A 17,008-nucleotide genomic window follows, 5' to 3' on the forward strand; every position below is an offset into this window, starting at 1 on the left:
GTACAAGCTCATTAAAGATAGGCTGGCACATTCCTGGCCTTTTACACAGGGACCTGTGGGGGCAGGGGCAGATTTTCCTCTGGAAACCCTGAGCTGAAGTTACCTTTTTTGCTGGGCTTTGTGAGCAAGCATACCAAATCCTTGTGTCCGTTTACAAAGTGGAGTCTTTTTTAAAAACAAAATTAGAAGGTTTTTATTTCACTGAAACTGTTCTTCCTAATTTGCAGCATCCCTGGCTGGCTCATGGAGAATTCCAGTTTTCCTGATGATTGTTTCCCTCATGTCTGTGGGCACCCTCTATGAAAAGCAGAATGAAAAAGAGGCTTCTGGTAAGAAATAGGGCATTCTGTTAATGTTACTTGTAGAAGTAATTTGGAGAGTTGCTTTATAAAAAATGTTACAGTGCAACAGCTGTTAATCTGTTTAAAGACCTGTGGTGGTTTCTGAACAGAAAATAAATTTGTTTAAAATATTTTAAGTTGTTAGACTATACTTTTTGTATTTTTTATTGAAGTATAACTCATGTCACATAAAATGAACCATGAACAATTTTTACATAGCATGTTGTATGTTTGCAACACTGTGCCTCCATCACCTCTGTCTGGTTCCAAGTCATTTTCATCTCTCCAAGAGGAGAGATGAATGTCTCTACTTCATTCCTTTTTATGACTGCTTAATATTTGTATGGATAGACCATATTTTCCATTACTCAGCTGATGGACATTAGGACTTGTCTTAGTCTGTTTTTATTGCTATAGCAACATACCTGAGACTGGTATTTTGGTTCCTAGTCCATTTTCTGTTTCCATAACAAAATAACTGAGATATTTATTTGGCTCATGGTTCTGGAGGATGGGAAGTCCAAGAGCTTGGTGCCAGCGACCGCTTGGCATATTTGATGAAGGCCTTCTTGCTGCATCAGAACATGATGGAGGGCATCACAGGGTGACAGCAAGCCTCTCCTCCTCCTCTTTAAAGCCACAGAGGCTGTCATGGGGTCCTATCCTCATGACCTCATCTGATCCTAATTCCCTCCTAAGTCTTACATCAAACACAAATTAGCATATGCATTGAGGATTGGGACACATTCAAATCATAGCAGGAGGCATTCTACCTTTTGGTTATCATAAATAGTGCTCTACTGTGAACATTCATGTATATTTGTTTGAACACTGAGTTCCAGTATTATTTTTTGTGTTTACCTAGGAGTGGAATTTCTGGGTCATATAGTAATTCTGTATTTAACTTTTTGGTAAACTGCTGACCTGTTTTGAAGCTGCACCATTTTATAGTCTCACCAGCAATGTATGAAATTCTAATTTCTCCACATGCTTGCCAACATTTACTATTTTCCTTTTTTTTTTTAAGATTTTATTTATTTATTTGACAGAGTTACAGACAGAGAAAGGTCTTCCATCTGCTGGTTCACTCCTCAAATGACCACAATGACTGGAGCTAGGCCAATCCGAAGCCAGGAGCTGGGAGCTTTTTTTGGGTCTTCCACTCGGGTGCAGGGGCCCAAGCACTTGAGCCATCTTTTACTGCTTTCCCAAGCCATAGCAGAGAGCTGTATGGGAAGAGGAGCAGCTGGGACTAGTACCAGCACCCATATGGGGTGTTGGTGCTGCAGGCGGAGGCTTAGCCTACTATGCCACAGCGCTGGCCCCTTCCTTTTTTGTTTTGATAATGGCCAATCTAGTGGGTAGAAAGTAGTATCTCATTGTGGTTTTGATTTTCATTTCCCTAATGACTAATGATATTACCCTTCTTATGTGCTTGTTGGTCATTTGTTTATCTTTGGAGAAATGTCTACTCAAATTCTTTATTTTTCCTTGTAAAAAAAAAAATAGGTTGTTTGCCCTTTTGACATTGAGTTTTACATACTCTGCATAATAGACTCTTATCAGATATGATTTGTAAGCATTTTCTCCCATTCTGTGGATTTTCCTTTTACTTTCCTGATAGTCTCTTTTGATGTGCAGAAAATTTTAATGTTTATGAAGTCTATCTTATTTTTAACTGACACATAGAACTTATAAAGTTTTATTGTTTATGCATTCAGCTTCATATCTAAGAAGCTATTGCCAAATCTAAGGTCATAAAAGTATGTTTTCTTTTATATTTAAATCATTGATCCTTTTTTTTTTTAAATTTTCATTTTATTTCAAAGGCAGAGAGAAAGAGACAGATCATCTGTTTGCTGGTTCATTCTGGACATGCTCACAACAGGCAGGGCTAGGTCAGGCCAAAGCCAGGAGCCTGGAACACAGTCTGGATCTCCTACATGGGCCTCAAGGACCCAGTACCTTTGCCGCCATCTGCTGCCTCCCAGGATGTGCATTAGCAAGAAGCTGGATTGGAAGTGGAGGAGCTGGAACTTGATCCAGGCACTCACAACATGAACTGTGGATGTCTCAGCTGCTCCACCAAATGCCTGGCTCCACTGATCTATTTTTTGTTAATTTTTGTATATGGTGTGAGGTACAGGTCCAGTTTCAGTCTTTTGCATGTGGATATCCACTCTTCCGAGGACTAGTTGATGAAAAGACTATCCTTTTTCCACTGAATATTCTTGACACCCTAGTCAGAAATTAGTTAATCAAGGGGTAGATGTTTGATGCAATTGTTGGGACATTACTTGGGATGTACACGTACTATATCGGAACCTGGATTTGAGTATCGGCTCCTATTTTGGTTCTAGCTTCCTACATATGCTCACCTGGAAGGCAGGAAGTGATGATTCAAGTATTTGGATTCTTGCCATCAATGTCAGAGACCTGGATTGAGTTCAGGACTCCTGGCTTTGGCCTGGCCCAACTCCTGTTTTGTGGGCATTTGGGGAGTGAACCAGTAGATGGAAGATTTTTCTCTTGATACATCTTTTTGTTTTTTTTTTCTGTCTGTTTCTGTGCCTTTCAAACAAAGTAGCAGTTGTCCATAAATGTATGGGCTTATTTCTGGAGTTTTCTGTTATGTTCTATTGATGTATGTGTCTGTCTGTATGCCAGTATTGTATTGTTTACTGTAGTTTGTTATAAATTTTGAATTGAAAAAGTGTTGATTCTCCAGCTTTGTTCTTTTTTAAGATTGTTTTGGCTCTTTGGGGTCCTTGCATTTCCATATGCCTTTAGGATCAACTTTTCTGTTTTTGCAAAAAAGGTTTTTGGGACCTTGATAGGCATTGCCTTGAATTTCGTAGTCACTTTGTATTGTTGTCTTTGCAAAGTAACAAAACTAAATACTTTCTGATTCATGAGCAGGGGGCGCATTTCCATTTATTTAGTTATTCTTTCGACTTGTTTCAGTAGTGTTTTATAGTTTCCAGTGAATGAGTGATTGAATTTATTCTCTAGTTTTTTTGTTAAGTTTGTTTATTTTTAATTTGAAAGAGCTTCAGAGAGAGAAAGAGAGATTGATAGAGATCTTTCATCTACTAGTTTATTCCTCAAATGCCCAAAACAGCTGGGGCTGAGCCAGACCGAAGCCAGGAGCCTTTAAGTCAATGCGGTTCCCACATGGGTGGCAGTAACCCAAGTTCTTGATCGTCATCTGCTGCCTCCCAAGGTGTTCATAAGTAGGAAGCTGGACTTACGTTGGAGCAGCTGGCACTCAGTCCCAGGTACTTAGGGATGTGACCGTCCACAGCGATGGCTTAGCCTGCTGCCTGTACCCCATTATGTGCCCCTCATCTTATTCTTTTTTACGCTATAAATGGAATGTTTTCTTAATTTCCTTTTTGGATAATTCATTGCTAATATAGAGCAATACAAGTTTTTTTTTTTTTTTTTTTTTTTTTTTTTTTTTACCTTATATCCTACAACTTTACTGAATTCAATAATTAGTTTCAATAGTTTTTTTTTTTTTGATGGATTCTTAAGGATTTTGTGTATAGAAGGCCATTTCATTTGTAGTAGAGATGGTTTTATTTCTTCCTTTTGCATTAGGATGCCTATAATTTCCTTTTCTTGCCTGATTGCTTGGCTGGAACTTCTACATCGTTGAATAGACCATGAACTTTTTTTTTAAAAAAAGGATTTATTTATTTATTTGAAAGAGTTAGAGAAGGAGAGACCGCCCAAATGGCTGAAAAAGCCAGGGCTAGCCCAGGCCAAAGCAAGGAGCTTCTTTGGGTCTCCTACATGGATGGCAGGGACCCAAGCATTTGGGCCATCTTCCACTGCCTTCCCAGGCAGATTAGCAGGGAGCAGGGTTGAAAGTGGAGCAGCTTGGCCAGCGCCGCGGCTCACTAGGCTAATCCTCCGCCTACGGCACCGGCACACCAGGTTCTAGTCCCGGTCGGGGCGCCAGATTCTGCCCCGGTTGCCCCTCTTCCAGGCCAGCTCTCTGCTGTGACCCGGGAGTGCAGTGGAGGATGGCCCAAGTGCTTGGGCCCTGCACCCATGGGAGACCAGGAGAAGCACCTGGCTCCTGGCTTCAGATCAGCGTGGTGTGCCTGCTGCAGCGGCCATTGGGGGGCTGAACCAACGGAAAAGGAAGACCTTTCTCTCTGTCTCTGTCTCTCTCTCTCACTGTCCACTCTGTAAAAAAAAAAAAAAGTGGAGCAGCTGGGACTTGAACTGGTGCCCATAAAGGGTGGCAGAAATGCAGGTAGTTGCTTAACCTGCTGCACCACAGTGCCAGCTCCAGACCATGCACTTTTAAAGGTGCATGGCTGCAAGGGCTCTTTATCCAGTAGTAGTTTGTTAAAGGTACAATTTCCCAAGGATTTGTAAGTGAAGAAAATATAAAAATAGAGTCATGGTCCGGCTTGCATTTTGACTGTGACTGAGAGCTAAATCTGATTTTTGAATGACTGTACCTTCTTTCTGATGGCTAGACAAACTAAGAGAGCAAATTACTAATGGCAGTGGGTTTTTAGAAGGAAAAATACTCATTTCTCAGATATCAGTTTATTACAGTAAAATTAGAAAATACAGAGAAATAAAAGAAAATCAGCATCATTCAAAATCCCACATATTTTACCAAAATATTATAGATTTTATGCCTTCAGACTTTTCTAAACACAAAAAATGGGATTATAAGAACATTTTCTTTTGTAACCCACTTTTTAAAAAAGACTTTATTTATTTTAAATGCAGAGTTATATATATATATATACACACACACACACACACAGAGAGAGAGAGAGAGAGAGAGAGAGAGAGAGATCTTCAGCCTGCTGCTTCACTCCCTAAGTGGCTGCAATGGCCAGAGCTGTGCCAATCTGAAGCCAGGAGCCATGGGCCAGGAGCCAGGAGCTTCTTCCAGGTCTCCCATGTGGGTGCAGGGGCCCAAGGAGTTGGGCCGTCTTATGCTGCTTTCTCAGGCTATAGCAGAGGCCTGGATTGGAATAGGAGCAGCCGGGACACCATAGTGCCCATATGGGATGCCAGCACCACTGGCAGAGGCTTAGCCTACTATGCCACAGCACCGGCCTCTGTAACCCACACTTATAAAAAAAAAAAAAAAAAAAAAAGAAAAAAGATTTTATTTATCTATTTTAAAGGCAGAGTTAGAGAAAGAGTCCGAGAGAGAGAGATCTTCCATCCAGTGGTTCACTCCCCAAATGGCTGCAACGGCTGTAGCTACACTGATCTGAAGCCAGGAGTCAGGAGCTTCCTCTAGGTCTCCCACGTGGGTGGCAGGGATTCAAGCACTTAGGCCATTTCCACTGCCTTCCCAGGCACATTAGCAGTAGCTGGATCAGAAGTGGAGCAGCCAGGACTTGAACCAGGACCTATATGGGATGATGGCACAGCAGCCAGTGGCCTAACCTGCTCTGCCACAGTGCTGGCCCCTGTAATCCACATTTTAAACTTAATTATGTTGTGAGTACCTTTTGATGTAGAAGCATTATCTACAATATTATTTTAGCATTTTATTTTATTCTCATCACAAGGCTGTCTTTGGCACTCTGGTGTATTTGTGTAGCCATCTTCTGAATTTTTTAAAAATTGCTTTTTATTATTTTACTTCATAAATGAGTAATGTCTGTTAACTGTAAGATACCTTTATTTACAAATAGATGTTTGGAATTTTAAAATAGCTACCCGAAACAAAGAAACCTCAATCACAAATTTCTTTGACATTAGGAAATGGGGAGAATTTTCGTTTATGTTTTGTTATCTTTCTAAATTTTCTTTATTCAGCCTTTCTGGTCATAATCTGTTGCATTTTGTAGTCCTGTGGCTTGGTGGAAGTAAACGTCCTGGGTTAGTGACTGCTGTAGAAATCTTAGAGGTTCCCACTTGTTCCTCTAGGTGGCTTTGTCATCATCTTTCTCTCCCCTAACAGTGATTCAGACCCCTCTGGTTACCCTTTTTGCCTTACCCAGGACGGCTCTCCCTTCTGACTGCTTGTCCAGGGCTAAGGAAGACCCACATTACAAGTCCGTGGATAATGTCAGCCTAAACCAGATCTTCAGCTGGGTTTTCTCTGAGGGTGTAAATTCTAGTCATCTGGTGATGCAGCCTAGGGAATTGTGAGGACAAGGCTTCTCTAAGACAAGTTTTGGAAGTAGGGGAAAATGAAGGACCTGGTGAGTTATCGTTACCCTTTGCAAACCCAGCTTAGTGGTGTGTTGGCATACAAACCAGACTTGTGGTATTTGTATTCCAGACTATTACAAGGAAAGAAATCACAGGGGCGCATGGTCAACGTGGAGCAGATGTGGACTTGTTTATTCTCTTAGTTTTATAGTCATTTTAGCCTACTTCAGAATACATTGTCTTTGATTGATGTTGAATCACTTCCAGGACTTGTAGTCTAAGAAATTCTCATTGTAAAATAAATCTTTTGGAGCCCGGCACTGTGGCGTAGCAGGTAAAGCTGCCACCTGCGGTGCTGGCATCCCATATGGGCGCCGGACTGTTTGAGTCCTGGCTGCTCCACTTCTGATCCAGCTCTCTGTTATGTCCTGGGAAAGCAGAAGATGATGACTCAAGTCCTTGGGCCCCTGCACCCGCGTGGGAGACCCGAAGAAGCTCCGGTCATTGCAGCCATGTGTGAAGTGAACCTACAAATGACTTTTTCTCTCCCTCTCTTCCTCTCTCCCTTCCTCCTTCTCTCCCTTCCTTCCTTCCTCCCTCCCTCCCTTTCTCCTGTTCTCCCTCCCTCCCTCCCTCTCTTCCTTCCTCCTTCCCTCTGTCTCTCTGTAGTTCTGCCTTTCATAAATCTTTTTTTTTTTTTTTTTTTTTTGACAGGCAGAGTGGACAGTGAGAGAGAGAGACAGAGAGAAAGGTCTTCCTTTGCCGTTGGTTCACCCTCCAATGGCCGCCATGGCTGGTGCGCTGCGGCCGGCGTATCGCGCTGATCCGAGGGCAGGAGCCAGGTACTTATCCTGGTCTCCCATGGGGTGCAGGGCCCAAGCACTTGGGCCATCCTCCACTGCCTTCCCGGGCCATAGCAGAGAGCTGGCCTGGAAGAGGGGCAACCGGGACAGAATCTGGCGCCCCGACCGGGACTAGAACCTGGTGTGCCGGTGCCGCTAGGCAGAGGATTAGACTATTGAGCCACAGCACCGGCCTTCATAAATCTTTAAAAAAATAAATTTTTTGAATGTTTTTTCAAATAAATTTTTCAATTCTTCTTTTTCTCTTTCTTCCAGAACTTTATTTCTTTTAAAATCAAGAGTCAAAGCACTGAATCTGTATATAGGACAGATCTTCCCTTAGGGGTATAGGAAGTTCCCTCCTGTAGGTGTGGCTGTAGTGCAGGTAGGGCCAGGAGTGATTATGGGGACTGACTGCCATGGCAGTGTGTGCATCATTCCTTCTTGTCATTTCCACTGTCCCTTTGGAGATCTTGGTCTGTGCAGGTGTCTTTCTCTGTGTCTTCAAATCTTTGAATCTTTTGCTGTTGTAGAATCTTCATGATCAGTGGTTCACATGACTTACAGAATTACTTGTCAGAGTTTCATCATGAGTTTGGTTCCTAGACCCAGAAAATGCTTCTTATGGATCCTTCCTGAGTTAGTTTCAATGGTTCCTTCTGAACCCAGGGTCCTTACTTGGTAGTCTCTTAGAGCTGGGGAACTCTTACGTGGTACTTCCTAGAAGCCTAGATAATGTAGAGAAAAATTATTTTAATTGCCTACCATGGACCAGGAACTCTTATGTGCTTTTGAATGTACTATCATTTTATTTATGTATTTACTTTATTTTCACTTTATTTGAAAGGAAGAGAGACAGAAGAGAGATCTTCTATCTACTGGTTCATTATCCAAATGCCCATGACAGCCTAGACTGGGCCAGGCTGAAGCCAGGAGCTTGGAACTCAGTCTTGGTCTCCCATGTCGATGGCAGGGACCCAACTACTTGAGTTATTACCTACTGCTTCCCAGGTTGTGCATTAACAGGAAGCTGGATCATAAGTGGAATAGCTGGGATTTGAACCAGGCATTCTGATGTGGGGTCCAGGTGTTTCAAATGGCAACTGAACTGCTGCCCCCAGGTATATCTTTTTAAATCCACAATCAAATGAAGCTTTGTTAGATGAAGCCCCTGATTTGCAAAGGAAGACATTGAATTTGAGTGGTTAACTGACTTGCCCACAGCCACACAAGTGACTGGTAGAGTCCTTGACTCTAAGCCCGGAGTTCTGTCCCTTCATCTGGGTTTTTGAACTCGCATCAGTCATCCTGAAAGGTCCTTCTGTCACCCAGCTGTGGTTGTTAGCTCCTGCAGTCCTCCATGTTGCTGTGTTGGTTTTTCGCAACTACAGGACCTGGCTCCTATGCCTCTTGGACCCTGGGAATCCCATCTTGTAGAAACCTGGTGCCTCAGTCCACTCTGTGCTGCTACCACGATACCACAGACTAGGTCGTTTATAATAAACAGAGACTTACTGGCTCGTGGTGGTGCAACCTGGGAAGTCTGATATCCAGGTGCTGGCATGTGAGGGCCTTCTCATTGTGTTCTTACTTTGTGGAAGGAGAGAGAGCAATACAGGGGCCAAACTCCCCTTTGTATCATGGCACCCTACCACGAGGGCAGAGCCCTCCAGTGAATCGCCTCTTGAAGGTCCCACCTCTTACTGCTCCATGAGTTCTGGACCAGAGCACCTGGAACCCAGCTTTAGTGTGCTCCCTTGGCCTGTGAGGAAACAAGAATGCTGACATCAGGGCCATCTCCCTAAGCAAGGCCCTGGGAGGGGCTTTTAATGTGCCACCCAGTGAGACTGGTATTATTATGCCTATTTTATAGATGAAGAAGCATCTCAGGGGCCATATGCTGGGTATGAGAAATTTGTTGGACAGTTAGGGTAAGAAGTGTCCCATGTGCCTTTGTTTTTTTTTTTTTTTTTGACAGGCAGAGTGGACAGTGAGAGAGAGACAGAGAGAAAGGTCTTCCTTTTGCCGTTGATTCACCCTCCAATGGCTGCCACGGTAGGCGCGCTGCGGCCGGTGCACCGCACTGATCCGATGGCAGGAGCCAGGTGCTTATCCCATGGGGTGCAGGGCCAAAGCACTTGGGCCATCCTCCACTGCACTCCCTGGCTACAGCAGAGAGCTGGCCTGGAAGAGGGGCAACCGGGACAAGATCGGTGCCCCGACCGGGACTAGAACCTGGTGTGCCGGCGCCGCAAGGCGGAGGATTAGCCTAGTGAGCCGCAGCGCCAGCCTCCCGTGTGCCTTTAATAGCTTTGACCCCCATTGCAAGAAGTGCCAGCAGGTAGAACAGGGTGCTGTCCTTCCAGAGATGGCTTGTAAATGACCAGAAGTATCTTTCCAGGAAAGGCCTAGAAGCTGTCTCACTGCTTTGAGGGTAGCATGCAATATAAATCAACAAGTTTGGTCCAGTTTAGCCCAAATTGGAAAAAAGAAAAGGGCAAATTAAATTTGTTTTTTGAAAAAAAATTTTGTTGTTAAAGATTTATTTATTTAATTGAAAAGCAGAGTTACAAAGAGGGAAAGAGAAGGAGAGATTTTTCCATCCATTGGTTCACTCCCCAGGTGGCCACAATGGCCAGGGCTGGGCCAGGCTGAAGCCAGGAGCTTCCTCCAGGTCTCTCGTGTGGGTAGCAGGGACCCAAACACTTGGGCCTCCTCTGCTGCTTTTCCCAGGCCATTAGCAGGAAGTTGAATTGGAAGTGGAGCAGGCTGTACATGAACTGGTGCCCATATGGGATGCTGGTGTTGCAGTGGTGGCTTTACCTACTGCACCACGATGCTGGCCCCTTACTTAAATTTTCTGCTGCTATTCTCCCACTCCCCAGTTCTGATACTGTCAGTTACAAAGGCCTGAAGGAACTTCCTGTTCCCTGTCCAGGTCCTTGTGAAGTGATACCATTGAGAGGGAGATGTATTTTCCATGTGAGTAATGGAAACAGAAGTCTCTTCAAAGGGCACTTTTATTTGGTATGTGATACCTCCTTCTAGCAAACATCTTCGAATGTAGTCTAGGCAACCACCACAGGTTCTGTGAAAAAGAATGAAGGTAGACTAGGGTACCTCCTTATTTAGACTTCTTTTCAAATGATGTCTTCCCATGACGATTGAAAAAGTTAGCCTTCCCATTGTTGTTGGCTGTATTCACAGATTTAATCTGACCTTGTGATCTGTTTCTAATGGGCCACGCTCTCAGTTTCTGTCCTCTGGTGCTAGGCTGCGAGTGTCAGTGGCCTGCTTTTGTGGACTTGTGTAGATGCCCTGTTATTTGGGCCTGCACTGAATGCTGGCTGTGTCCCTGGGCAGACTGATATTTGAAACCGTGGATACTCTTTCCTTTTTTGTTTTTTAGTCCTTGAGTCCCAAGATTATGTTCCCTTATTTGTGTGCCTATTTTTAGCTGGGGCTTTTTATTTAATCCCATGACCCTGTCTAGATTCTCGATCCTGGCATTCTTCTGTCCAGTTTATCATTTTCCTACCTGGACCCTTTTTGAAAGTGCTGAAGGCTATGACTAAGAAGTTGTTAAAATGCATATGTTTCATAGGATTAGTTGCCAAGTCTTACATTCATAATTTTCACATTTTGCTCATTCCTTTTTTTTTTTTTTTTCTGTGAGCTACTCCTTTCATGCTTTGAATTTTTTAGAAAAATTTATTTGAAAGACAGAGCAGAGCCAGGACTTGAACCCAGGCACTCTGATAGACACTGTGGGCATCCCAAGTGGCAACTTAACTGGGGTGCCAAATGCCCTTGCCTCTTTTCCTATTTTTGTGAAGTTTAAGGCATTCTAAAGGTTTGCTGAATTATTTGTGTATTAAGGGTACTATTGCATAATTTTCAGTGAGGTAGCTAAAATATATTGTGTATTTTAGTGACATCAGCAGATTGGGGAGTCTAAGTCATTTCTTGAAAGATGTGATCTGATGATTTTAGCTTTTCTTCAAGTCTTGAAGGGCCTTCTTTGTGCAGAAAGTTTTGCTTAGTTCTGTGAAGAGAGCTGAAAATGTCTACTGGGAGGTTAGATGTAGGGAAATGACTATGGAGAGATCTAAAAATGTCTACTAAGGGGGATAAGACATATGAAAGTAACTATAATATAGAAGGGATGAGAGGTACAGAGAAATAATATAAAATACTGGGGCTTATGCTTACAGTTTAGAGTCTCAAAGCCAGTATTTTGATATAGATGATGTTGATCATAACTAACAACTATTTTTAAAAGTGTTTATTTTTGTTTCATAGGCACTGTGGCAGACACACAGAGAGGTTGTCTACTCTTTAGTTTACTCCCCAGATGCCTGCAATAGCCATGGTGGGGTTGACCTCTTTCCAGGTCTCCTGTGTTGGTGACAGGGACTCAAATGTTTGAGCCATCACCTGTTGCCTCCCAGCACTGTTTAGAAGGAAACTGGTCAAAAGCAGAGTAGCTGAGACTTGAACAGGCCCCCCGATACGAAATGCAGGCATTCCAAGTGATGGCTTAACCCATTGTGCCACAAAGCCTACCCTGATACCATTTATTGAGCACTTATTACATATTAAGCATTGTTCTAAGCACTTTATATAGTGTTTCTCTTAATTTTCACATAAGAGAGGAATCATATGAACCTCATTTCACACTTGGGGAGACTGAAGCACCAGTGTGCTAAATAAGTTGTCTGTAGTCATCCAAGTAGTAAGGAATGGACCTGGGTTTAAACTTAAGTAGACTTGTATTCTCACCTGTGCTCTGGACCCCTGTGTTGTGCATGGTCATATGAGACCTTTGTTCTCTGGCCCATCTCTCTCAGCATCCTTGTGCCTTTTGAGTCTTCTTTCCGTACCCCATGTTCAACTATGGAACTTCTTAGAGTTCATTAAAGAGGACCCTCTGCTTTGTCTTGACTTTGTGTCTTTGCACCTGCTCTTCATCTCCCTGGAACGCTTTCCCACCCCTGCCCTCCAAGATGCCAGCCTCTCTTTCCCAAGGTAATCTTGTTCTGCCTTTTTAATCTAACGTCTGTCTAAATGGGTTGAAAGGATGCCATCTTTAATATTCTTGTTGGACTGTTGCTCCTTTGGGAGCATCTTTCTGACCTCCCGATATGGCTTAGATTTCCATCTTCTGTGCTCCCCAGACATTCTGCATTAGTTTACATTAGTTCATAACATACTGAGTCATAACTGATTGTTTAGGTCTTAAACTGGACTTAAGACCAAGCCTTAGTTCCTTATCTTGGCATGTAGTGTAGTCATCCATTGGTGAATGAATGCTTAATGGGTGGGTGTTTGGAAGTCTGTCAAAGTGCAGCCAGAGTCCATATTTGAGGAGCATTAAAAGGATCCTGTTGGCCAGTGCCATGGCTCGATAGGCTAATCCTCCACCTGCGGCGCTGGCACACCAGGTTCTAGTCCCGGTTGGGGCACCAGATTGTGTCCTGGTTGCTCCTCTTCCAGGCCAGCTCTCTGCTGTGGCCCGGGAAGGCAGTGGAGGATGGCCCAAGTGCTTGGGCCCTGCACCCGCATGGGAGACCAGGAGAAGCACCTGGCTCCTGGCTTCGGATCAGCGTGTGCACCGGCCGCAGTGCACTGGCTGTAACTAATTTAAATAGAGGTATTGATTAGCATGTGGAATTTTTGCAAGTGGAGTCTTCAGCAAGGCCAAACAGGTAAGCTTGCATCCAATACAGATGCCACCATGAAGAATGCACAGTGACACCAAAGGACTGTCTGGGCAAAGACCACAGCTGCTGCCACCTGCCTACAAGTTTGAGATCCTGCATCAGAACCTCTGAAGGTCTGCTGCAGTCACAATGTATGCCTCCATGACTGTGTTTGACATGAGAGCTGGGGGCTTCCAAGTTCTGGTGTGCCTCTTCAGTCTTCCAAATCTTACTCAGGTGTACCTGTGTGGTAGAGACTGCATAACACATGGGACCATAGCTATAAGAAAGTCCAAGAAATACAGTTTTAACTGAAAAGTGATCCCTGTTAAACATAAGAGTGGGAAAAAGAGAGGGAGGAGATGTACAATTTGGGACTTGCTCAATCGGACTTGCCCCAGATGGTGGAGTTAGAAACGTGCCCGGGGATTCCAATACAATCCCATCAAGGTGGCATGTACCAATGCCATCTCACTAGTCCAAGTGATCAACTTCAGTTCACAATTGACCACATTGATAGGTCTAAGAGTCAAAGGGATCACACAAACAAGACTAGTGTCTGCTAATACTAATTACTAATAGATAGAATCAAAAAGGGAGAGAACGATCCAACAATCCAACATGGGAAGTGGGATACACAGCAGACTCATAGAATGGCAGATGTCCTAAATAGCACTCTGGCCTCAGAATCAGCCCTTAAGGCATTCGGATCTGGCTGAAGAGCCCATGAGAGTATTTTAGGCATGGAAAGCCAAGACACTCTGGGAAAAACAAAAAAAAAGAAGACCTAAATGAAAGATCTCTGCGAGTGAGATCCCAGTGGAAAGAACGAGGCCATCAAAGAAGGAGGTACCTTTCTCTGAAGGGAGGAGAGAACTTCCACTTTGACTATGACCCTGTCGGAATAAGATCGAAGTTGTTGAACCCTAAAGGCTTCCATAGCCTTGGCAACTCATGACTAGAGCCTAGGGAGATTACTGACGCCATAAACAAGAGTGTCAAATTGTTAAGTCAGCAACAGGAGTCACTGTGCACTTGCTCCCCATGTAGGATCTTTGTCCTTAATGTGTTGTCCAATGTGAAGTAATGCTATAACTAGTACTGAAACAGTACTTTTACACTTTATGTTTCTGTGTGGGTTCAAACTGATGAAATCTTTACTTAGTATATACTGAAGCGATCTTCTGTATATAAAGATAATTGAAAATGAAAAAAAACAACAATTTGGTTTTAAATTGGAAATTGCATAGAAAATTAATCAATTTTTAAAAAATATCATGTAGGATCTCTGTCCTTAGTGTGCTGTACATTGTGATTTAATGCTATAACTACTACTCCAACAGTATTTTTCACTTTATGTTGCTATGTGGGTGCAAACTGTTGAAATCTTTACTTAATATATACTAAACTGATCTTCTATATATAAAGAGAATTGAAAATGAATCTTGATGTGAATGGAAGGGGAGAGGGAGCGGGAAAGGGGAGGGTTGCGGGTGGGAGGGAAGTTATTGGGGTGGGGGAAGCCATTGTAATCCATAAGCTGTACTTTGGAAATTTATATTTATTAAATAAAAGTTAAAAAAAAAAAAGAAAAAATTCAAGGCAAAAAAAAAAAAAAAAAACCAACAATGTGAGAGAAAAAAACTGAAAAAAAGAAAAAAAACCAAGAAATACAGTTTCAGTTTAGCTTTCGAGTCTTGAGGATGCAAGAAAACATGATAGGACTTGGTGTTGTCTGCTTTAGGTTAAATGCTGGCCATTCCAGATAGATGTTGTTTATCAATAAATGTTTTATTTAAATCCAGTGCAAATGATTAAGCTTAGGAGCTTAAAATGGGAACATACAACATGAAGCAAGGTCATGATGTCCTTTTACATTTCCAAGTGGTAGATTTTGCCTGTGCTGAATCATATGCTTTATAAATCTATATGGTTTTGCATCAATACACATTTGCATTTTCCTTTGTGGAATGTTACTGAGAGCACCCAATGCAGACAGTCCCATACCATACTAGGACCTAGTAATAAAAAGAGTGAGGCAGACAGTCCAACCAGAGTGCTACCTTCCTGGTGTCCCAGTATTTCTTAATAGAAGTATGCAGGAAAATCAAGTTGTAAACTTAAAAATGATTAATATAGCATTCCGAACTTGTATATTTTTTTAAAAAAGTATTTATTTTTAAAGATTTATTTATTTATTTATTTGAAAGGCAGAGTTACAGAGACAGAGAGAGTCAGAGAGAGAGATCCTCCATCTGCTGGTTCACTGTCTAAATGACCGCAGTGGCCAGAGATGGGCTGATCATAAGCTGGGAGCCAGGAGCTTCCTCTGGGTCTCCCATGTAGATGCAGGGCCAAAGCACTTGGGCTATCTTTTGCTGCTTTCCCAGGAGCATTAGCACAGAGCCGGATCGGAAATGGAGCAGTCAAGACTTGAACTGGCACCCGTATGGGATGCTGGCACTGCAGGCAGCAGCTTAACTGCTACATCACAGCACCAGCCCAAAAGATTCATTTGAAAGATTGAAAGGCACAATGACAGAGATCGAGTTTCATCTCTTGGTTCACTCCTCAGATGGCTGCAACAGCCAGATTTGCAGCCGGGACTTGAACCAGCAGTCTGTTAGGGGTGTCACAGGCAGCAGCTTAATCTGCCGCCCCACAACACCAGTCCCCCAGACTGTGTAGTAAATGTCTGCCAGAGCCAAATGAGGAAGAGTGCAAGGACTTGTATTTTTCATAATGCTTTTCAGTTGATTCTCGGTCGTTCTCCCTTGGTGAAGAACCACTGGGCTAATGAGCTAACTAATACCCATTTTGCTTTATTGCTGTTGGAAAGGTAAGACTGTGTTTAAGTTTGCAACATTCATTTCCTGTTTTGATCATTTTCTTAAAAAACTGTCAAAACTTCTTTTACAGGGGCAGAGTTACCAGGGCAAGTCATCTCCATGGCAGCTTCTACTCTAGCAAACTTGGCCATCTCTATCACAGGATATGAGTCAAGCAGTGAAGACCAGCTCTCCACTCAGCCTGCAGGTGACCCCTGTCAAGAGGACTTCCAGAGTTGTTCTGGAAAATGAAATATAATAGAGTTAAGGACACTAGCAACACAAAATGCTGCTCACTCTTGCTGGTTTATCATTTTTTTCCTCTAATTCCTACTTTTACACCTTTTCTCCTCTCATCTTTTTTTTTTTTTTAAAGATTTACTTATTTGAAAAACAGATTTACAGAGAGGCAGAGAGAGAGAGAGAGAGAGAGAGAGAGAAAGAGAAAGGTCTTCCATCTGTTGGTTCACTTTCCAAATGGCTGCAATGGCTGGAGCTGTGCTAATCTGAAGCCAGGAGCCAGGAGCTTCTTGTGGGGCTCCGATGTGGGTGCAGGGACCCAAGGACTTGGGCCATCTTCGACTGCTTTCCTAGGCCAAAGCAGAGAGCTGGATCAGAAGTGGTACAGCCGGTACTCAAACTGGCGCCCATATGGGATGCAGGTGGTGGCTTTACCTGCTGCGGCAAAGCTCCACTCTCCCCTTTTGTTCTTATGCATCACTTTTTTTCGTAATTTTTAAGAATTTATTTTTGTTTTTTACTTGTTGGGGAGGAGAGAGATGTATATCTCTCATCCACTGGTTCACTCCCCAAATGCCCACAACACAACAACTAGGACTGGGCCAGGCCAAAGCTGGGAACTGGGAACTCCATCCAGGTCTCCCATACAGGTGTCAGGGACTCAAGTTATTGAGTTATCACCTGCTGTACCGCAGGGTGCTCATTAGCAAGAAGCTGGAATCCAAAACAGAGTCAAAACTGAAACCCAGGCACTCTGTCATGGGATGCAGGTATCCCAGGGAGCTTTTTAAGTGCTGTACTGAATGCCTGCACCCTTATGTTTAATTTTTTGCTTTCTTGGGTTTCTTATGCTATTCTTTTTCATGTTTTTTAATTTTAAATTTTCAAAAATTTATTTTTATTTTATT

The 17,008-nt window shown here is 43.0% G+C and overlaps 1 protein-coding gene across 2 annotated transcripts in view; it reads left to right on the forward strand.

Moving 5' to 3' along the window:
* Positions 1-17,008, forward strand: part of TMEM245 (transmembrane protein 245) — a 101,026-nt gene that overhangs the window by 12,942 nt on the left and 71,076 nt on the right. For both annotated transcript variants that reach the window (XM_062207792.1, XM_062207793.1), the window contains exons 3-4: positions 228-329; positions 15,952-16,068. In XM_062207792.1, the coding sequence (XP_062063776.1) occupies positions 228-329; positions 15,952-16,068 (219 nt within the window). The remainder of the gene's footprint in view (positions 1-227; positions 330-15,951; positions 16,069-17,008) is intronic.

This window comes from Lepus europaeus, chromosome 12 (genome assembly GCF_033115175.1).
Source record: "Lepus europaeus isolate LE1 chromosome 12, mLepTim1.pri, whole genome shotgun sequence".
NCBI classification, from domain to species: domain Eukaryota; kingdom Metazoa; phylum Chordata; class Mammalia; order Lagomorpha; family Leporidae; genus Lepus; species Lepus europaeus.